Genomic DNA, 24,087 nt, shown 5'->3' with positions numbered 1-24,087 from the left:
TTTCTTCGTTACATAAGATTTAGTTCAGTTGATTACCTAATGAGTAACTCTTTAAGTAGTATAAGGTGTGTTTGTGTTGGAATTGGACACTGTAATGAAATGGTTGCCGTAGATATGATAACTTGAGAAAAGTTTGGAGTAGAACCTTAATTTTTCCAGAGCTGTGTATATTATCATTGTCTGGTTTAAAAAAATCTCCATATACATTGTTGTATGAAAGTTGGATCACTGGTTCATTTTTTTCCATTTCCTGAAAAGTTGTGGTTTTGGACATAAGGAATCTGCCCAACAGTGACATATCATGGGATTATCACTTCTTGTGCTGTATGTCTATAGCGGTATGTGAAAGGTTACACAGAAAGTAGAGATGATGAAAACAACACAGACTCATACAAACCCATTATATTTTTATTTGACATTAAGGTACTTTTGGTTTCTGGTCAGGGGCTTTATTGAAAGCACAGACCCTGTTTGCACCAATAGGCAGAACCAGTGACTGATTAAACTAGTCATTAATTTGAGCCAAATTAGCATTTCCCCTCCCAGAGATACAGAAGAAACATATTTGTTTTTTCCCCTCTGCAGCCTTATTCCAATGACAAAATATTCAGTCCATTTGACTTACACTGGTGGTGGTGGCGATGTCACAAGATGATGAGCAAACAAGTTTTTTTTTCCTTTTTTTATACAAATGACATAAGCAAAATTGTAAAGACATCTAAAGAATAAAAACAATGATTCTACATAATGTCACAATCTACATAAAAAAGGCGCAATGTTGTACCTGGGCCCCTTTTAAATAACCATATCAACAAGCACATAATATAACCTCAATGTCCCTCCGATATGCATGTCCATCCATCTGCCTATCAGTCCTCCACTTTTCCCAAATGTTTGCTCTTTTTTGTCTTGTCCAGTCACAACAGCAGTCATATTTCTCTAATGCATTTTAGGGAAATGCAAGTTTGGGGAAAAGTGACGGAGAGACTAGTGGTGAACAAGAGATAGGGTGGAGCTGGAGGGGGTAGAAACTAAGAAAATGATTTTTAAAGTCCATAATGGCCCAAGCCTTGTGGCTGAATGTGCCCCATCTTTCTTGTGCATAAACAGTATATTCAAATCATACAGATAGCAGCAGCACCCCTGCGGTGAGGGGTTGTGGGGGGCGGGGTGGGGGTGGAAGGGAGGAGAAGGAATAGGGGAATGGAAGGTGGAGAGTCATTTGAAGGTGGAGCGCTACTTTGCGGCGCCATCCTCCTCCGGTGAGGCCAGGTGTGTGTCTTGGCCTCTGCGGTGCCGGTGCTCTGTTTTGTTCCTGTTTTCAGAGTCTTCACGGTCACCTGTCTCTCTCTCCCTCTCTCGTTCCCTCTCTCTCTCACGTTTCCTCTCCCTGCGCCCTTCCTGGCTGTCCTTGTCTCTACGGTTGTTGCGATTTCTCCGCTCCCCCCTTCGCTCACCCTTCCTCCTGCCTCCTGGACCAAAGAGCAGAAAAAGGATACAGTCAGCATGTCATGTAAAATGTGTGACTATCCGTACAGTACAGTGTAATCCTCACCACATCATAGCATCTGTTTTTGTTCTGGCTGGTACTGAAGAGATTTCTCTTTGTGGTCCAGTGTCCATGAATACTGTTCATACATTCATTCCAGCTAAGCCGTTTCAAACCAGCATCTGCCAAATCAGTTTAATTTCACACATTGCGTTTTCTTAACAAAATAAGTGCTGTTATTCTGAATCCACAGGGAAAAATTGTGGTGGGACTTTTGCAGAAGGATGAAAGAAAGACATTTGAAACTCCTAGAATGCAAAAGATTGCATGGATAGTTTAATGTTTAAATGTTTTTCCACAGTAGGCCTACTAACTTGTGCTATGTGACAGATTTTGACATTCATTCATGCAATGTTCTCCATTCGCCACAAGATGTCAGTCTACCCCAACAGACAGACGCCACACCCAGACTTTCAGCTGTTGCAATCCGCTCTGATAAGCAGGCTTTGTCCAAAATAGAAAGCCTTTAAATAAACCCCCCAATTTATCTGCTCTTGCAACACCATCTCATAAACAAAACAAGGAGTTTAGGAATGCTGGAGGTTTATCTGCTGGAGCTCAGGCAGAAGTTATTAATGATAATAACAAGATACACCCCCAGGGCGAGTGGAGACAGATCTAGCTAGTGAAACCAGGGGCCCTTTCCTGTTGTTGTGCTGTTGCTGTCCATGTGTGACTGGAGTGGAGCACCACAGCCTGCTTGGATGGTTGTCTGACTGGCTGGATGCATGGGGATTGTGAAACTGCTGAAGTAGGCAGTAGGCATGGACACGGGGAGAGAGAGAGAAAGAGGGGTGATAGAGTTGGAGCAAAAGAGAAAGAACCATATCTCTTTCTTCCTCCCCCATCTGCCTCATAGCACCCCCGTACTCCCTTCCTCTCCCTCTCTCCATTAATCAGCCCAGTTCCTTGCCTGGACCGGGTAGTGGGGCTCACCATTGCTCTGCCAGTCCAGACCTGACCCATACATTCCAAAGGTCCACTCAAAGCGATACAGGGCCCTGCCAGCCAACTGTGTTTAGTCTTTAACCAGGAGTAATGAAAGACCTTAGAGGTAAGGAGACACAAATTGTGAGGGGGAGAAGAGATGGCCCCTGCCCCCATACACACATACAAATGAACCTGTATGTACTCACATGCATATGTACACTGTCGGTGTACAAACGCTGCAGTGTGAAAAAGGTTTTGTTGAAAAATTAAAGCAACAAAGTCCACTAAAAGCGACGGATGAATTGATGGACAGATAGCATATCTTGGTGGTCTGACTCATTTCGACTCATCACTCTCCCCTTTCAACACAGGAAGTCCTCTGGGTTCACAATGTTTTCTTTGCCTTGACACCATAACTATTTATAAGATCAACAGATTAGTCACACTGTATTCTCTCCGCTTTTGCAGAGCCAAAGCAGAAACCTAATCCATGCCAATGTTGAGATCATTAGGAGGAGCGTTTATCAAACCAACCTGTATTTTGTTAGTTGGACTTGTAACAGTTTCTGATCAATCATGCATGTATTGACAAGGGGTGCATGGACCCTGAATTAGGTGCTTACCATGCTTTTGGTGTTTTGGAACACTCTACATACATTTATCACATTATTTTAATGCCAAACCAAATCTACCCTAAAGACTCACATTATGTGATCTTAAGAGTAAAGTGTTTCTTTGTGAGTAATGAGTATTCAAAGGTATTCCAATATAAGAGATGTACAGCATGTCAAGTTTAACCACATGAACCCCAGCATCCCCATTCTTGGCATGTCATAAAAGACAAAAATAGACAAACATTTGATAAAAATAAAATAAACAAACATCTGGCCCACAAATCTGAGAATATTCAGATATAATAGTAGATCTACAAGCTCACAAAAAAATATGTATTCATCTCATGTGAATACATCCAAGCTTAGTCACCATAGTGCCTCACAAAGCAGATCTTTACAGGGATACCAAAATATCATCTGGAATCGATTGTCCACAAATGTGAATAGGTTGTACTGTGAAGTGTTGCACAACATTATACACAGTGAAATTTAGATTTGACTGTGTATAGCCTACAATGCACTTATCTATGGTTTTTAACATTGACCCACAAACACGTTGATGGAGAAATGTCTTTGAACTAGCTGAAGCATTTGGAAAAGGATCACGTTAATGATTATAGTATCTCCAATGCTGAATTCATACTCATAATATGAATCACACTTTAGTAACACAATGTGGTCATTTTCTTCTTGTAATTTTAAATTCAAGTTGCTTATTGAATTCTGGCCCTAAATTGGGTAAAACAATGGTTTGTGTCTGGTCTCAAGATGCGATGTGATGTATGCTTTTAATATCTCACAGTCAGAAGTCCTAATATCTATACCAATTAAGTATTCTCTCATATCTTTATTGTAAAAAATAAGTTAATTACTGTATTGTAAAAGACTAGTCTTCAAGAGACATAAAGGTGGCTGCACACACTAGTGTGCCAATCTTTTATTATGGACGCAGATAAATTGAAACCAACGTTTTAACTGCCTTCTTCAGGGTATACGATTACTATATTGTTTCTATTATTCTATAATTAGGTGATGAGAGGAATATCTCAGTCATTTGCGCTATCCCCTCTCAATCTCTTTCACATCCATAATTATATTTTAAAGCCATTCATGGCTGTTAACTCTGCTGAAAAGATGTTGTAACTTCTAGAACGCTCAAATGGTCACACAGAGCACACTGCTGGCCAGTAAACTGTCCTGCCGAATGGGGCAAAGGGGATTTACTGGGAGAGAAGCTGCCATAGACTGTCTGGCACAGTGAGTGAGAGACAGACAGACCAGGGAGTGCATGAGAGAGCTGTCGTACAACCATGAAAATAACATATTTTCGAGAGATAAAAACACTAATGTGAAACTAAACATTTTCGGAGGGCAATATGGCCACATGACCAAATATATTTTAGTGAGGGGACAAAAACAGACGGAGCAAGGATGTGTGTGTGTGTGTGTGTGTGTGTGTGTGTGTGTGTGTGTGTGTGTGTGTGTGCGCGCGTGCGTGCATGCATGTGTGTTTGTACAATCAGTGTAATGATGGCACATCCTCCGTGGCAGGCGTGCTGTCGTCCGGGGGGCTTCTGGCGGGAGCCAGGCTGGGATTAAAGGCTCTGGCCTGTCCTGTAGGAGGAATGCCCGCCGTGCGGCCGCCAGCATTATTGTGCAGGGGGGGATGTTGTGTGTACGTGTGTGTAACGTTCCTCACTGACTAGTTGGTGCTGGCGTGTGTGTGTGTGTGTGTGTGTGTGTGTGTGTGTGTGTGTGTGTCTGTGTCTGTGTGTCTGGGGGTGTCCTATGCGAGCGTGTATATATGCGTAGGAGGGGAACTGCATGTGTGGAGGGGTGAAGCATGATTGTATGTGTGTGTGTGTGGGGGGGGGGGGGGGGGGGGCTGCAGGGGGTGGCCTGTTTAAGGGGTTAAGTTTGGCAGAGGGCACCCAATCTATCCGGCTAGAGAGATAGAGAGGTGAACAGTAGGTCGATCGGAGGACAAATTAACCAGCGTTAACTTGAAAGGCATGGAGGCGGGTAAGGATGTGTATAAACATTCACAATCTCTACACATGGATAAGGGATGAGCAGAGCCAAGGTTTTCCCCTGACATTCAGGGCTTGCATGTGTCTTCTTGTTTCCTGTTGCTTTTTGCTTGTTGCAAGACGATATCACCCACTTACAGTTACAGCTTTTAGGAGCTAATCACTTCCTCCTGGAAGTTGTGATTTTTCACTGCCAACTCTTGAAAACTTGAAATCATATCTAAAGGCCTTTACACGTCAGGGCCACCCATGACGCATAAATTATACGGAAATGTGAAATACCAAGGCGTCGATTCATTAACATCAAAACTATTATAGTTGATACTTCATTCATACAGGCTAATTCCTTTATTCAAAGTGCGGAAACTGAGAAAGGTTTACCTAGTTCAGAAAAAAAACGACACCACTTCATTGGTGGTGAGTAATAATTCATGTTCTATGTGAGACAAACCTCCAAATTAATCCCACAAAAGGTACATCCCTGAATGTATCTGTACATCAAACTGGAAGACATAAGGGAGTTTAATAAAATAATGAATATATGTATTCAGGTGATTAGTGAGTTCATGAATGGAGAGAGAGACAACGTAGAACTTGAGAACAGAAAACCATGATGGTTGGAGAATGAACAAGATGTTAAAAGATAGAATGAAAAGGTAAAGAAAGGCATTAGGTAGCAACGTTGAAGGACGTTGAATGAAAGTGCAGAGAAAGTGCAGTAAAGATGACAAAAGAGTCGCAGAATGTGGTAGAAGTGCGTTTGCAGAGTTTTGTAAAGGGGAAGTAGATAAAATGGTGACGCTAGAACAGTGGTTCTCAACAAAAAAAAGAGATGATCTACAAACTCACAATGTGTCGCAACATTGTGAGCTTGTAGATCTGCTATTTTTGGCAAAGAGATGTGGTGTAGATGGAAAAAGAACGCACAAAGTAGAGAGTACAGTCACAGTGCAACTCAGGTCCGTTTTACAAAGTTTACAGGGCCTAAGTGGTTAAACCGAAGTGATATTGATACATTCCTAAAATGATCCAAGTATCTGTGTCACCCCTGGACTTGCGTCACGTCACCCTAGGCCTAGGGTGCCACAGCACCCACTTTGAAATACCCTGCACAGCAAAGCATACAAAGTGATTTGTATAGGAGAAGAGGATGAGAAGGAGAGAGGAGTGGTGAGATCAAGTGATCAGGATGCAGGAGGAGAAGGGGACAAAGGAGAGGAAAGGCATCCGACAAGTAGGAGAATAAAGGGAAGATCAATAAACAACTATGCAGTCAAAGTAAAACTGTGTTAACCACTATGAGTTTACTTATTTCGTCGTATTGGGGTGTAGTGCAGCGAAAATAGCTCAATAGCTCACTTGGAGATCTTGCGTGTAGATTTAATATTTTTGTAATGATGGTGGGGACTGGGGAGGACAGGAGAAGAGGCTCTGCTGGGGGACCACTACCTGCATAGCATGTTCACAACATAAACAGCCAGGAAAGGACACTGACGTGACAAAACACATAATTAAGAGGCTGGGGCAGCTGGGTAATCACGCACGCACGCACGCACGCACGCACGCACTGCTTTGTATCTGTAGACCTCGGGTAATGACTAAAACCCGAGTTGAGGGTTTTAGACTGACTTTTCTGATGAGGAATGCCTAGGCCCAGACTCCAGAGAATATCTGACTCTACTCACTGTAGAGCTATCCAGCATTGTGCCCTTCTCTCTCCACTACCTGACACAGGAATGATTATGAATGAATGCCATACCCACAATCTGGGCCTTGTATTGTATATGCAGGCTGGACAGAAACGTTACGTGTTTTAGTTTATACATTGTAATGTTTATGTGTTTGTTTTGTCACAGAACGCCCAGTAAAATAAACAAATCAAACCACACTGATATGGACTCAGTCATTCATTGAATTGTGTAACATATCATAATCTCTCACTCTCTGACTTTGAATCATTTTACGAGGCTCAGAACGGACCAATAAAACGGTCAACTCAATTCAACTCCACACCAAGTCTCAGCGACCGACCCAATCAACCAGTATCCCCGGCAGGGAGAATGGGTTGGGTGGTACACGGTGGTACACAGGGTGGGGTGGGTGAGAGGAATGAGAGGGTATGGTGGTTCAGATCGGGGAGAGCCTGCCCTATAGGGTGGGCCAGGTGAGAGGACGGGGTATACTGTAGGTGACTGGGTGAGGCTGAGAGAGGGGAGGGAGCTGAGTGGGTGATAAGGGGAGGAGGTGAGTGATGAGGGAAGGGGGGGTGGGTGAGAGAGGTGACAGGGTGGGGTGAGTGAGAGAGGTGGCCTGTTGTTTTCTTTGGAGTGCTATAGTGACGGGAGGGAATGTGTGTATCCGTGTGTGTGCAGGCGTCTGTGTGGAGGGGAACAAGCTGAGAGAATGAATCGAGAGAGATAGAGTGAGTGAAAGAGGGGGAGTGAAAGTGGCAGATGGAGGACAGTGAGACACACACACACACACACACACACACACACACACACACACACACACACACACACACACACACACACACACACACACTGAGGAACAAGACAGGGGTGACAGAGGGCACATATCTGTCTGCGTTACAGATTGGATCCATGCAGTTGACTCTATTTACAAATTACCACCTAGAGTGTGTGGGCCTTGTAGTTATGTTAGTGGTTAGTGAGCCGTGTTGGACAAGCTGTTTGTTATGTATGTGTGTCCGGCGGTGCGCACACATACAAGGAGTGTATCTGCTTTGTCTGTGAATGTGTCAACACGAGACTCCCTCTAACCTTTAACTTCACAAAAACTATGCATAACCCCAACCCTAACCCTAAACTCACAGACACTATGCCTAAACCTATAAACTCAACGTGGGCGAAACACCAGGAAAAGACACGCACGCACGCACGCACGCACGCACGCACGCACGCACGCACGCACGCACGCACGCACACACACACACTGTGTGTGGGGATAAAGCTATTCTGATCCCCAGTCGCTGCGTGCCTCCCTATGGGAGGATGTTGATGTTGAACTGACCATTCTGCTCCAGAGTCTGGAGCAGAATGACAGACACATGCACACATGTACCCCCTCTCCCCTCTCTCTCACACGCACGCTCGCCACACGCATGCACGCAGGCACACATGCACACACGCATGCACACATCCACTGTTTGTTCTGTCAGAGTGTGAGGCCCCAGGGGACTGGATCACAGCCTAGCCTGTCTGTGATCTATCATTTAACACTACATGGATGGCAGAACAACAACCAGCGACAAAACACCACTTTTATGATGCAGCTGCACAGACACACAGATTCAGACACACAGTCAGACATGCATGCACGCACGCTATAGCATAAACCTTCACATGTCTAAACGGTGATGGAGATGTGCGCACGTATTGTACACTTTGTACACAATTCAAATCTTCACATGCCTTTTTACGGCTCTATATTCTGAGAAGCATTTTGCACTCAATTCATTAGAGATGATCACGCGATCCCATGTTTATGAGAAGCAGAGTAAGCGGTTTTACTGTTTAAATATCGAAAAAGGTCTCAGGGGAAAAACACACAACAACCCTATTGCAACATCACACATGTGTGTCCCCCCCTCTGTCCTCCGCTCTAACCACAATGAAAATCCTCTGAGTAAACAGCCATAGTCCCCAACGGAAGAATGACTAGTTCAGATTATACAGGCTGGAGAGCGAGTCTGGGTTTCATAGAGAACTGAAATGCTGCCATATTATAAAATTATTAGAAGCATTGAATTGAGTCAGAATGACAGGAATCAATAGCAGCTGCACATATCTGGCATGTAAACAGTTTAAAAATGTTGCTACGATTACACCATTATGCACGTTGCTTTTGACACTTTGCAAAAGAGAAATTGATGAAAATGGTGGGATATGGTATAACAATCAGACAGGAAATTTGAATGCCCTTGGTATAGATAAGCCAGACACATTGTGGCAAACCAGGGGAAACAGCCAGGCCTATTCCCCACAGAAGGAGGCTGGGGGAGGTGATAGAGGGAGTATATCACTCTGTAACGGTATTGCAGCCAATGAGAGCCTGTACATCGACGAACCTGCAGCCAGTAAGGCAATCACCAGAAGCTTTTAAATAGCCGACGCCCAAGCTGTCTGGTGTGTCAGTTTGGACTAATGGAGGAGTGAGGAAGCAGGAATCACTCTGTTCATGAGGAGGCTGGTAAGAGGGATATCTCACAAGCCAACTGAACTCCACCAGGGAGAGCATACAGCACTCTCCCCCACCTGAATACGTAGTCACTAGCTCTCTCTCTCTAACAAGGACATTACACACAGACGCCTGAGATGGCTAGGACATGTACTGAGAATGGAGCAGGACTGCATCACAAAGGTGGACTTAAGATGGACACCACCAGGCAAAAGAAAACCTGGGAGGCCCAAAACCACCTGGCGCAGAACTGTGACGTAGGAGCTGGAACAGATGAACCTGTTCTGGGGAGAGGCGCAACATGCTGCCAGGGACCGAATGAAATGGAGAGCGCTCATTGAAGCCTTATGTCCCATTGGGAACGAAGAGGAGTAAGTAAGTAAGTAAGCTCTCTCTCTCTGCTCTGCCCACAGGACTGTGAATAGAAGCCCAAGACCCTGACAGGAGGAACCATCAGTTGACGTTTTTTGCCCCGTTTTCCCCTTTCCCTAACAAGTTAATAAAAGACAATTTAAGTTACATGTTGAATCTGACTCTGAGCCTCTTATTTTATTGTGAATCTTGCCTATTCTCCCCTGGGTTGCCACAACATATATAACGACCAAAGCACACCTCTGCACAACAGGGTTTTCCTTCTTCCTCATAATCATCATCAATAACATCTTGGCCAAATTCCAATAACCAATATCTCGGCCACTCGCTCACTTACACTCGGTCACTCCAGCATGGCGGCGTTACGGTGAAATTGGTGACCTGCCGTAATGTGTGACCATCTTGTGGACTTCACATAACTTACATGGAAGTCTTTAAATGATACGTGGCCTAAATATCGCTAGGTTTAACTCTGTTAATAATAAGCAAACCACAATGATTTACGTTTGGACACTGACATTATGTGACGTCTACAAGATTGTCACATATTTCTGCAGGTCACCGAAATTTTGGGTATTGGAATTCAACAATTCTCTCATTACATTTACCTGGACATCTCTTTCTTTTGACCAGGCACTCTTTGATCTCGGAGATCTCTGGGCAGGGGTTTCCAAAGGGTGATGGGTACTGGAGGACCTGCCGCGTCCTCGTCTCCTGGCCCCGCTTGAATCCACAGGTTCTCCCAGCCCGAGCACAGGGACTCCACTCGCCCCACTCACCCACCTCGCAGTGCACTGTGGAACACGGTCAGTATCAGAACGTAGGACTTTGTTTTGTGTGAATATGATCTCCTAAAAGAAGATTCTATTCAATTTCATCTTCCGATCCACTGAATTATTTTCTAGTCTGATCTGTATTTATTTTCTTCTCACCAGAATTGTTTCTAAAGTAAGAGCTAAAATAATGTTCTATTGAACTGAGCTCTGATGATATTGTTTTTGTCAATCTGTGTTAACAACCGGCTTCACAGAATGACACAAAACTTTCAGGAAATATGGGCAATGATTTGAAATGATCCATTGATTGAGCTGATCAAACATTGGAGGTATGGGTCAGAGCCCATGTCAAAGGTCACAGAAATATTTACATTGTCTAAAACATTACCACAGTTATGAAACACAGGACAGATACAGAACATCATCGTATCCTATAACTCGACAACTGTTTAAGTAAGAGACATATTCATTGTTTGTTTCTAATTTGACCTTGAGTGACCTTGAAAGGTCAAACTCATGGTCACCATTGTCACTATGGTCCCAAAATGAATCAATGGCCAAGAGCTTGTCCTATTTGTTTTGATTAAGCAAGGTTTGTTGTGCCTATAGCACTATTGTGTTCTCTCCTGTTTTTGACAATGATAACTTGTTTTACACATAAATTAGGACTAGGAGCAAAAGCTATGAGCTAGTCTACTTAAATATATTTGACTAAAGGCTGATGCATGCACACCTTAAGAAATTAAAGGTGCACAAGATGATCCCAGTGCCAATGGACTGAATGGAGAGAGCAATCCCACAAACTATTAAAGTCTGGAACCAAGTCTGGAACTTGAAAAATAATCATTATTCTGCAACAGCATGATATAGTACAAACTATACCTTGTAAATGAAGCGTTGTTACTGAATGAAGATCATTTCCAGACAGTGTTTGGGATTCAGTTTATTTGCTACTGGGCTTCGTGCGAATGAGATCATCTAATTCCGATATGTTGTATCTCACGCACTCTCTCTCTCTCTCGCGCGCGCACGCACGCGCGCACGCACGCGCGCACGCACGCACGCACGCACGCACGCACGCACGCACGCACGCACGCACGCACACACACACACACACACACACACACACACACACACGTAAGCCTAACCTTGCGGGGTGCACTCCATGAGCTTGTCATCAGGCTCGTAGTCCTCAGGACAGACATGGTGGCACCTTCCCATCAGCTGGTACAGGCCTGGTCGGCAGCGTGTGCACGTGTCACTGTTCACACACGAGTCACACTCCGCAGGACACTCTGCAGAGACACACACACACACACACACACACACACACACACACACACACACACACACACACACACACACACGTCTGTCACACACTGTGAAACCCTGCCTGTTTGACCACTTAAACCCCATATAGTCCCCATATAGTCCCTCAGGGCTGTATCCTAGTATATTTTCTGTATTCTGTTATAGTGGGGAAAGTATTCGCCCAAAATAGCCGATCGACGGTTTTCCCTCAGAATATGGATCCTGGGGTTTACGTGATTAATTATGTGCACTCTCAAGAGTTACAAATGGATAAATTAAGGATATTATTGTGCATGACCAAAATTGTCAATTTATTGCCCCTCTGGCTAACATGTGATCATCACCAGTAAATACTCACTGGGAACGCACTCCCTCTGTGTGTCGCTGCGGACCAGCCCCTCGGGGCAGCTCTCCAGGCATTTGCCCAGGTGAAGGTAGAATCCTGCTCGGCAGCGCGTGCAGAAGTTCTTATTGAAGCACGAGTCGCACTCCGGTCTGCACTCTGACAGAGAAATGCATGACAGACCCACCACTGGCGTTTATTTAACCGCACAAGTTATCGTGTGTATATACTGCCTTTTAAATATACAGGGTGTCATTTGTGTTTGTGTGTGTGTGTGTGTGTGTGTGTGTGTGTGTGTGTACTGTGTGTGTGTGTGTGTGTGCATGCGTGCGTGCGTGCGTGCGTGCGTGCGTGCGTGTGCCTGCATGTCTGTGTGTGCATACTGTATGTGTGTGTGTGTCATTGGGAAAGGAAAATATAGGCCACTGCAGACAAATGGTTGTATTTTACTGGGAGCATGCGTGGTGACCTTTCCAGTACAAAGAAGATTTGAACAGGGAAGATGATCCAACTTTGCAATATATATCACTAGCATTGGGGCCAGTAGGGACTGTTCTGTAGTTGGGTTTTTGTAAGAATTGTATATGGACAGAGGACGTGTATTTTGACAAGGTCTCAGAGCCAAATTGCCAACTTGTCCTTTTGTTTATTAGGCCTATGTGCAAGTTAAAACATACCATGAACCGGACAAATTAGACTCATGACAAGTTTGAGACACTTTCTTGTGCATGTGTTTATCTTGAGTAGCAAAAGGCTAGTGTTCTGCACAGGTCACTAAAACCCTATACATACAGATATCTATATACCTTTTTGTATTATTCGCAAAAGAATTGCCATTTTGATCAATGCTTTTGTTATTAAAAAAATCCCATGATAGTATTATGAAACAACTGATGTAGGCCTAATTGTAAAATCTTCACAGTGTAGAGTGTAGACTGATTTATACTTTGTCGTATGTGGCGCGTTGTGGGCTTATAGATAGTCTATTTATGGTGTGGCAACGTCATGCGATGGATTGGCTAAGCATGAAACCGAGGATTTAGCTGTTATTTATATTCATGACAGTCACTTACTGGTGCAGGTGTTTCTGTCGGGGGAGCGTGTGTCATAGAACCTCATAGAACCTTATAGAACTTACTGGTGCAGGTGTTTCTGTCGGGGGAGCGTGTGTCATAGAACCTTATAGAACCTTATAGAACTTACTGGTGCAGGTGTTTCTGTCGGGGGAGCGTGTGTCATAGAACCTTATAGAACCTTATAGAACTTACTGGTGCAGGTGTTTCTGTCGGGGGAGCGTGTGTCGTAGAACCCCCGAGGACAGGAAGGCACACACTCCCCTATCTGCTTCATCCCGTTACGCTGCAGATGCATGAAGTAACGTGGCTTGCAGGACAGGCAGCCATTATAGTCTGAGCAGGTCAGACAGCCACTCTGCTGGCACCCCGTGCTCTCTGTGGAAAAGACATGGAGAGCCAACAATTCAATGGAAAACAGACGCACCTCAACAAAGTGAAGATGGACCATATTTAAGTGGCAATAATCAATATTCAATTCAATAAGTTGGTAAGTGTCTTGCATAAATATTGTAGTCATGTACATACAGTACATGTACATTGCGTGCAGTGCACACACGCACATTTTATGGGTACCCGAATAATAATGCCAGTTTCCAATTATTGTCAACTCACAGCTGAAATACGTCTTTCTGTCCGTGCCTGGGATAAAACCAGAAAAGAAAAAAAAGAAAAAAGAAATCTGTGTGATCTCTCACATATGGATCAGTTTTAGGAAAAACAGCAGGAAAGCAAATGACATATTTTTGTCTAAACCTGAAAAGCAGGTTTTTAAAAACAAATCTATGAATTCAAGAAAAGTAGCCCCTAGAGAGCCATTAGGGGCCCCAGACAATAGTTCAGGAAGTCAGTTTGTAAGATATATGGTCCAATGTTTTACAATTAATTTAGTTCAGCTTGACCTCAAATAACCTTTTCTATTATGCTTTGAAGACCAAGTGTGTGTTATGTTTTGCATAGATTATGGTTCTATGAACTCAAAAGAGAAGTCAAGCAGCTCAGAGCTACACTCAAACTTAACTTCTTAAACTCAGGATTTTGCAGTAAATATAGCAGCGTACAATGGTAATATGGCTCTATCATGTTCGGGTATTATATATATATATATACTAGAATTTCGCGGCCGCTTTATGTCCCAGAATTTATGGATATGGACTTATGGCTCCATCGCAGCCTCTTTCTTTAGTAGAAGTAGACATTTAACGTGTTGCTGACTGTTTACCTCCCTCTCACACACGCACGCGCACACACACACACACACACACACACACACACACACACACACACACACAGCTGACGTCCTCTCCCACCGACGTCAGCTGTTCATTTATCTCCTTATTCATACACTCTTTGAGCTGAGAGAAGCTATAAAGCGCGGCAGTGTTGTGTGTGTGTGTGTGCGTGCAATCAGAAGTACTGGCAGTAGCGAAATAACAAACGCGATCTGTCTAATCGTAGTAGTTAGGCACAAACCAAGTACTTTCTAAGAACAATGTTGATAACTAACTAAGACATTCGCTGAGCGAGCTATATTTTAAATACAGAGATTTAGAAGGAATAAGCGAAATGGTGAGGCGACTATTCCCCCTTCCGTGAGGTAAGGTTTCTCTGCGGAGTGCGGAGAGGGAGATCCATAGGGGAGATCACAGCAGCCAAAGAGGGAAGGGGGGCTGAGAGCTAGTGACGGCTGCGCAGATGTTGGTATGGGGGGCACATCTTTTATGGGCACATCTTTTCATTGGCTAGTGCGCACATCAGATGTTGGTATGGGGGGCACATCTTTTATGGGCACATCTTTTCAATGGCTAGTGCCACATCTTTTGCGCCACGTGACAACTTCTCAATTGTATATTAGATTATGCAGCACTGCGCAGTGCCAGTGTGCGTCTTTGACAAAATCACTTGCCATGATTATTAGAGTCCCTGCTGTTTCAGTGTGTTTATCTAGGCTCTGACGCTGGTTTGATTGACAGTGATTGAACTGCTTGTTCCTTTCATGTCCATGCCTACATCGTGTGCCTTAAGCACACCTTTATATTTCTGTGATGTTATGTAAGAGAGTGTATTTGAGACCGGCGTGCACATTTATATGTTTAAGCACCTTATTCAGCACTTTAGATCTAATTTAGCCACTAATTTTGGCCATGTGTATTTCCCGGGCGCCGCCATTATACTCCTGCAACTGCATTGGGCACTTTGATGTTCAATTAAATTAAGCCACTTTAGCGCAGCTTCAGACTGAACAAACTTATTATTGGAGTTATTGGTTTAAGTTTGATGTTTTTGGGCAGCTTATGGAAAGGTGTATTGTTGTTATGTGTATGGTAGTTAAAGATCTACTGGATTGCATAATATGTTTGATTATGTGATCAAACATAGTAATGTGATATTTTGGGATATTGTATGTATGATATGTATTTGTAGACTACTCATACTTACTATTGTTTCTGTATTGACACATTGTCAATTATATTCTCACTCAGTTCTTGTACCATCATTCATTAGCATATACCCATGCCATGCCTGCCCTGGCTGTACCCTACCTGTGCCTACACCTTCCACTAAAGCTGCCCTATAAAACCCCTTCGCTCTCCTGTCCAATGTGTTCTGACCGACACCCCGGGGGTCCAATGTGTTCTGACCGACACCCCGGGGGTCCAATGTGTTCTGACCGACACCCCGGGGGTCCAATGTGTTCTGACCGACACCCCGGGGGTCCAATGTGTTCTGACCGACACCGCGGGGGCGAATGAATCAGAACTCCACAGAACCAGTCCCGACTCCCTACTATACAGTCCTTTGTGTCATCCTTTTTGCATTTCTGTTTGCATTTCCATATAAATCCTTTTTGCATTTCTGTTTGCATTTCCATATAAAACCACAAAGAGACCAATAGTCCCGGACTTTGTATATCTAAGAGTTAACTTTGAATATTTCTATGGTGAGAAGCAAGTCTTCCTGTGGTAAAAACTGAAAAAAGAAAAGAAAAAGATATTGTCTCATCTTACAGTAACATTGTCAGCATTCCTTAAGTCTTCAATGATACAAGCCTCTCTCTGAGTCTTCGTGTCTGCCTAACTCTCTCTCTATTTTTTGCTCTCTCTGCCCCGTCTCTGTCTGTCATTCCATATTATGATGATTGCAAAACGTTGCACCCTACAAAGAACATGCAGCCGGTTGGTCTGCACTCTGCAACATCCTAATCCACAAATTTCAAAGCGCCTCTGCCTATATATATATACTTTAAATCTGTGTGTATGGATAGTCAGTATAGTTTTCCATGTGTTTAGCAAGCTTATAAGCATAGTTAAAACCTTTACGTTACAGTATTTCAGCACTATGTGGTAGTCCACAACCACATAGGAACAAAAACCAAGCTTTGCATTTCGAATGATTCTTTATCCTGGAGGAGATGCTCTTCATTGAGATAAATTAAAAGAGATACAACTGTTGGCATTTATGGTGCACCCGTTTGTTGATGTTAAAATGCATTTGCAGACATCTTCTGACCCATTTTAAACATACGGTATTCATTCACTATATATCATGATGGTTGAACAAACTGTACCAGAGATATGGCCAAGTTTCTGATGGAGCACATCCTCTCAACATATCTAGTGAACAGCTATGTGTATTTAACTGGGCTGGATTCACAATCCAATCGACAATGTACATGCATTTCTATTCAGTAATAGTATACCAAGTTGTTGGAGAGATCAAAAACAAAAAAAATCGCTTTGACTGATTTGTCAACATTGCAGACAAACCTTCCGGATAGACTTTGATGGTCCAAAATCCAAATCAACCGTTTTCCTGAGTGAGGTTGTATGGGCCAGATTTTATTATAGGATAAAATAATAGGGGTTTTGTGGTGTTTAAAGTGTCTCAGTTTTAATCTGCAATAGGGCAAATGCTGAGATGTATGAGTTTGTCCCAGTGCCTGAGATAACATTTTAGAGTTCTGTCTTAGACATATCTAAGTGTACAAATACACAACGCAACATAATGCATGCATATGCATGCAAACAGACAAACACAAAACATCTGTACAGCTACTGGATATGACTACAATAACAAATAAAACTTATAACAAAACACATTCAGGCCAACAACTTTCTTGGATGACTTTCTGAGAAATAACTTGTAATTTCCTTGTCTGTCAAGTTAACATGACATTTTTGCAAAGAAAGAGTAACATAACTCACATTTATTATCTGTTGGCCAGAATGATTTTCCCACTGCATCCAATTTTCTCTAAAACACATGTCCATATTAAACTGAAAGAGAGACTGTGATTTCTCTCTAGCTGTCACGCCTCGCTCCTCTGCCTTTGAATTTGAGCATTGACTTAGGTCCAAACCACTGGACTAATATTTGGCTTGACCTTAATGGTTATGTGGTTGATTTTTGTTCTGTATTTGCTTAAGTCAAGAAAGGAAGTTGTTACTATTCTTGCCTTTGTACTTTTTTACTAATACTGCAGTCCTTCAGACTTATTCTGTTATTCTCTGTATGTTCAGTATTTTGCCTTCTCTTCCTGATCTGTTTGGTTTTCTGTTACTGTATCTTATTTTGTAGTATGGTCCCTAGTGTTTCCTGTCTTCCTAGTTACTGTTCCCTACCTTGTCTCACCTACCTTATGATATGTCAGTGTTTTCACCTGTGTCCTCTTAGTTCTGTTAGCCTATCGTGTGATTGATTGTATTTTGAGTTCACCTGTGTCTAGTTACAAGTTAGTCTTTGTATATTTATATACCCCAGTTTGTTCAGTTCCTTTAATGTCAGATCGTCAGCGTGTGTACTGTGTCCTTATTTTTGCCTGCCCCATTTTATGGGAAGTTTAAGTTATAGTTTAAAGGACCACTTCAGCACTTTTCAACATATCTTCATATAATAGGTCCTCACTAATAATCATGAAAAATGGCGCAATCTTTTTCTACTCGGTCTGTGTCTCATAGGAGGGCTGTGGGCAGTTCAGACACTGTCTTCCAGTGACATCATCTATGGGGAATACAAGCTAATAGAAACTGCAGGCTTTCTAGTCCTGAAAAGTTGCAATGCGAAAATGGAAGCCCTCGTTCTCACGATAATGAAAATCTAAATATTTTTGTAAAACAAAATTGTTTAAAAAATGTTCTGCCTCATGATGATGTCACTGGAAGACGGTTTCTAAACTGCCCACAACCGTCCTATGAGACACAGACTGAGTAGAAAGAAATCGTGCCATTTTTTCATGATTATTAGTGAGGACCTATTATATAAAGATAGGTTGAAAAGTGGTCCTTTAATGAACATCCTGAACTGTGAATGCTGCCTTTTGGTCGTACTGCTTTTGGGTCCTCTGAACGCACCCTGACACTAGCCATGTACTCTAAGTGACAAAAGTATAGTGTTGGTGGCAGGGTGTCTTATCGTGATTAATTGCTGCTGCTATATAAATTTTGTGAGGCAGCATCTTTCAAGACATACATTATTACAGTGCAGTAGCCAAAGGTGTGTATAACATGCATCTATTATTGTTTATAGTATTTTCCAAACAATTCTTTATGAGGGGTGAGTGGGTCATTTGATTGACTGGTGTAGCCTACTACCAGCATGTAAGATTTGAGACTACCACAATAGTTGCACACAGTCTTTATCTTATTAAAATGATGTTTACCGTATTCGCCAGGCCAGAAGGCAAGGAGATGGAGTGTGCGTGTGTGCTTGTGCGTGCGTATCTGTATGCGGCTAATCTTGGAAACTTCTAAAACAATTGGCATCAAACCTTTCATTCATGCTTCCAGTAGGCCAATTAAGGACGACACTCCAACCTAACTTTTTAGGGCCTCAAGGTGGTGCTACACCAGCCCGCTATAACTCTTGAACCTTAGGTCATACAATCAACATAAATTTTCCATGGATTCCCTGAAAATTATTCAACTGCAAAGTCCTGACTGATTTCTGTCCTAACTAGAGTTTCCGCCATTTTCTTAAAAACACACTTTTAGCTACTCTTCGACCAGATTTAGTCTAAAACTCACACAAATCACTATGAAAAATGTCAATCAAAATGAAATCACAGGTATCGTACCAATTTTTCACATTCCATTCCGATTGGCTAATTATTAATTGGCTTCCAAAGTTTCCAGGAGGGGCCTACTTTACAAAAAAGGCCAAAATATCATCGTCCGATCAACCCCATGAAGTTTTACTTTGACCAATAGAGGCATCAGAAATTCTATACGCTATTGATTTTCACCAAATTAGACACACATGATCTCAAGTGTTGTGTGACAATGAGCGTCAAACAGGTTTTTGATAAGCCTTATTGTTTGCATGCAATTGGCTACCAAATTTAGTTTATTTTTAATAAAACAGCATACATCAATGAAAGGAACGTCCAATCAACTGAAGCCCAAAATGCAATCACATGTAGAAGGGCCTGGATCCTGATGGACCCAACCCACGATTTACACAGCCCTGGGTAAGCCACACAGCCAGGCAGAGATATGTGCACTGCACTGCTCTTACTCTTCATTCACTCTCAATTTTGTTTCAAAGTGATGGTAACCATGCACATAAATACTGAATTTGATCCAAAGCCAAATCCATGTGAACCACCATGACAGATTCATATCAGTTAGCCATTATGGGGCGGCAGTGGTTCAGCGGTAGAGTGGCCAACAGAGCGGCTGGTGAACCGCAAGGTTCCCAGTTTGATCCTCCATCTCCTTTCCTGATGATGTCATGCGATGTGATGCATTCTATAGTTAACTGTGACCTTTGCAGCAACCACAGTGGTTATCATGAGACTGTCACAATATGATCATATATTGGCATTCCCATATATGGGCTTAATCTTGATCACAGTCAGGGATCTCCATATATGGCCATAACAGGGATTGTATTAGGCTGGGAATGCCCATGTATGGAACTTTGTCACGTGATGTCACGATGACCTGGGCACCCGGGGGCTTGCCTGGGGAGACCAGGGGACTGATGTCACAATGATGTCACGATGACCTGGGGGCTTGCCTGGGGAGACCAGGGGACTGATGTCACAATGACCTGGGGGCTTGCCTGGGGAGACCAGGGGACTGATGTCACGATGACCTGGGGGCTTGCCTGGGGAGACCAGGGGACTGATGTCACGATGACCTGGGGGCTTGCCTGGGGTGAGCGACGGGGATTTGAGTTAGGTGACGTGTCAGAGTGACAGGGTTTGTGAGTTAGGTGACAAAAACGCAAGGTTTCATAGTTATCTGCGACCTCTGGTCGCAATGACTGCATGAGACTGCTTGACTGCATGAGACTGCATGAGACTGCTGCTCGAAGCCCCAAGATGCTGTAGTGCCAGTCAAATGTTTGTAGAAATAAATGTACCCACTTGCCCTGCTGTGCTATACGAAACCTGATGTATATATTTATGTGCAGGACTGCAGGTTAACAGATTCTGTGAACAGCATCATTGTAGCACTTTCCCACCCTGCTAAGAGCTCTGTTAGGCTGTCATCCAAGGTATGGAGCCACTGGCGCTTTAGCCTACAGAGATAAGGCAGATGTTTATGCTTTGTTTATTTATAGTTTGTTTACTTTTATGTTTTTATGTTTTATGTGTTCTGCTCTATGGACCCCTCTGTGAGTATCTTAAATAAAGTTTGAATTGAATTGAATTGAACCATTTACCAAATATACACTTGTTGCACTCCTGCAACAATCCTTTGGTCCCTTTTTGGTATTCAGCACTAATACTTTATAGATCACTGGTTCCCAAACACTGGGTTGGGTCCCATTTTTCTGGGCCCTTAAGTTTTTTTGTTTCACACATTTTATTTTTAATATTATTTCAAAACCTTTTCAAAAAACATTCCCAAAAACGGAACAGTAATTTCATGAAGAAATAAATGAAATTCCATAAATTAAAGTAAAACATTTTTTTAAGAAGTAGTTAAAATAAGCGATCTACAAGCTCAGAACGCAGCATGAAGCGATGCGTTGTGCTATTTTCACTGTTTGGGTCCCAGGAAATCATCTAATCTCTTTTGCAAGCAACATGTTTTGGGAACCACTGTACTGTACAAGGAGATGGCTTCCACGGGTGCCATGGGAGAGGTTTTTCTCTCTCTCAAACACACATTTTATGCCACTGGGTTTGAGTTGGCATTTCTCCCACTTTTCTCAGCTCAGGATTTTTCTGCCAATTTGCCATATATCATGGTACTGCATGTTTGACATATCTCAGCAATCTTTACAACTGCTGTCCATTTGCCCACATGTGTTCCTGCCAAGCAGCCCTGATTCAGAGAAGTCTTAAGACACAGGAATTTGGCCGTGCCCTTGCACTTGCACCAACACACACCTCTCAGCTGGGCAGTGGTATCGTGCTTAACATACCCTCACACTGACACACTCGCCCACATTATGCATAAACACATGAAGACAGAAACAAACGCGCACGCACGCACGCACGCACGCACGCACGCACGCACGCACGCACGCACGCACGCACACACGCACACACGCACGCACGCACACGCACAAGCACACGCACACACACACACATTTTGACAGAAGAATATTAGTTTTACTATATAATAGAAGACAGGTGGAACCACAGACAGTGATTCTCTGTTCAAGTTTCACAATTGTTTAATGTCTTCCTTGTCTTTTTAAGGTTTCCATCATGCTATACACAATGGATGCCCGTCCCTTCTTATTGTGTTCCCTTCAGATTAAATCTAAAATAAGTGGTGTGTGTGTGTGTGTGTGTGTGTGTGTGTGTGTGTGTGTGTGTGTGTGTGTGTGTGTGTGTGTGTGTGTGTGTGTGTGTGTGTGTGTGTGTGTGTGTGTGTGTGTCTGTGTCTGTGTCTGTGTCTGTGTGTGTGTGTGTGTGTGTGTGTGTGTGTGTGTGCGTGCGTGCAGAGGGGGGGGGGGGGGGGGGGGGGTACCCATGCATCATCACTCAGAGGAAGCCTGGAGATCTGACCCAGCCTTTGCATGGTAATTTTGGCCAGTTGACTGAATGGTCATTGACTCTCTCCTCCTCCTCCTCCTCCTGCCCCTTCTTCCTTTCCTCTCTGAGTATTGTGTACTCATTCACTCCCCTCCATCCTCCTTGATATCTGTCTGTCTGTGGATGCATCCCATTTATGTCCAACTCAATTCAATCAAAGCTTACTGCGCCAATCGGGAAGGCAGAAGTTCACTCTCCTTCCTGAACACTTAATGCAGAGTGAGTGCATTTCTTAGTCAAACGGGTTCATATTAACATGAGCTCAACTGAGAATGTCTCATCTTGGGACGCAGGCTCATCAGAACACAGTGCTATACTCCCGTTTTTGGTCCCTGGAATAGTTTTAAAATCAGGTGTGACTGCACTGTAGTCAAAACATAGTATCTCTCTCTCTCTCTCTCTCTCTCTCTCTCTCTCTCTCTCCCCAGTCTGCCCAGTCTTATATCCTTCCTTTCCATTTCATTTTCAGACAGAAATTAACATTTCAAAGAATCTCTCAGCTTCTGGAGATGATGTATGGGTAAAGCATACAGACATTGTAGTCCAGTGTATATCTGCATCTGTCCTACATTACTGACAGCAGGATTTCTGTACAATTCCTCTTGGGGGTGCAATAAAGTAAGCATGTAAAATGAACGTCTACAGTCAACACATACAGTATAGGTTATTTCTCTGTCGTCTCCTCTGTCTGGGGCAACGTTTGTTTGCTCTATTTCTGCTGAAAACTATTATTGAACAGAACAGAACACACTGATCCTCGCTTACCTCAAAAAGCCTGAACGAAATGATATTGGACTGAACTGAACTGGGTCTGCTCTCCCCAAAGTGAGCACAGCTCCTTAATCATTTTACATCTCAGTGCTCACAGAGCACAACTCTGTAGATGGCAATAATACATAAACAATACGTAAAAACAATGTGTCATTTCAACATCTACACACTAAAAACTCCAGTGTTAATTGATGTTGTAGGCTACACCTGTTTAAAATAAACCAGGACTTTTCTTGGTCAGCGAGGTTTCAAATAATGGAGCTACGTATATGCAAACTTTTGAAAAGAAGAAATCCAGCATGGGACTTCAACCACAGGTGGCAGAGATAAAAACATCACTTTAAAGTCTATTACTGCACATCATGAACAGTTTTAAGCCACGCTGGCAGGTGATACATGGAATATTCCAGTTATCTCTGCTCTCCTCGGTCAGAATGCACATCTGGACACCCTCAGTGATAAAGTGTGCGTAGGAAGAATACAAAAATATACTTTATTGATACTCATTTCAGTGTCATGGAAAAACGCTGGTCATAGCTCAAGAGATGAGACATAATGTTGGACTGTAGGGTGATATATGGGATATGAAATACCACGAGATTTAGAGGACCATATCTCAATATACTTTATTCTCCTTTGTTCTTCTGGTGGACCCACATTTAGTGTTATCTCAGATTTTGAGTGGCAATTAAAGTGAGTTATTATTTCCATCTTAAGTACATAAGCATAGCACAACATATAGAGCACAGCGCAATATTTAAATAGGAAAATAGCAACCTGATGGTAAAAATCCCACAAAGTGATCCTTTCTCCTCACTTTACAACCACATGATGTGCAACTTGTGGAAAGTAGCCTGCAAGTGGCTTCCTATTGTTTCCAATTTCTGCCAGGCAGATATCTGGATTTTGCTCAAACCAATAGCTTTTACAGAGTCTGACTATATATATGATCTTGAACGAGTCTGTCTCACTGCTGCTTAGGGGAAATTAGGCCTGGCCCTGGCTACAGACTCGAATCGCTAACAGACAAATTTAGCTATAGACATTCCGTGGCGTGGAACAAATAGGGGAAATAACTACACTTAACACGAGCGTGGCCCTTGAATATGGGTAGGCTACTTGA

The 24,087-nt window shown here is 43.0% G+C and overlaps 2 protein-coding genes across 3 annotated transcripts in view; both read right to left on the bottom strand.

Annotated features, from left to right (window-relative positions):
* lratd2b (LRAT domain containing 2b) overlaps nucleotides 1-24,087 on the bottom strand; it is a 284,775-nt gene that overhangs the window by 113,873 nt on the left and 146,815 nt on the right. The window lies entirely within an intron of this gene.
* Nucleotides 57-24,087, bottom strand: part of rspo3 (R-spondin 3) — a 25,862-nt gene continuing 1,831 nt past the window's right edge. For both annotated transcript variants that reach the window (XM_083760569.1, XM_083760570.1), the window contains exons 3-7: nucleotides 13,394-13,576; nucleotides 12,141-12,284; nucleotides 11,620-11,766; nucleotides 10,304-10,489; nucleotides 57-1,472 (exon numbers count right to left, since the gene is read on the bottom strand). In XM_083760569.1, coding sequence (XP_083616695.1) covers nucleotides 1,237-1,472; nucleotides 10,304-10,489; nucleotides 11,620-11,766; nucleotides 12,141-12,284; nucleotides 13,394-13,576 — 896 coding nt within the window. In that variant the 3' untranslated portion in view covers nucleotides 57-1,236. The remainder of the gene's footprint in view (nucleotides 1,473-10,303; nucleotides 10,490-11,619; nucleotides 11,767-12,140; nucleotides 12,285-13,393; nucleotides 13,577-24,087) is intronic.

This window comes from Protomyctophum parallelum (assembly GCF_964188405.1).
Source record: "Protomyctophum parallelum genome assembly, chromosome: 3".
NCBI classification, from domain to species: Eukaryota; Metazoa; Chordata; class Actinopteri; order Myctophiformes; family Myctophidae; genus Protomyctophum; species Protomyctophum parallelum.
The sequence above is the reverse complement of the archived record's forward strand: the minus strand, read 5'-3'. Positions and strand labels throughout refer to the sequence as shown.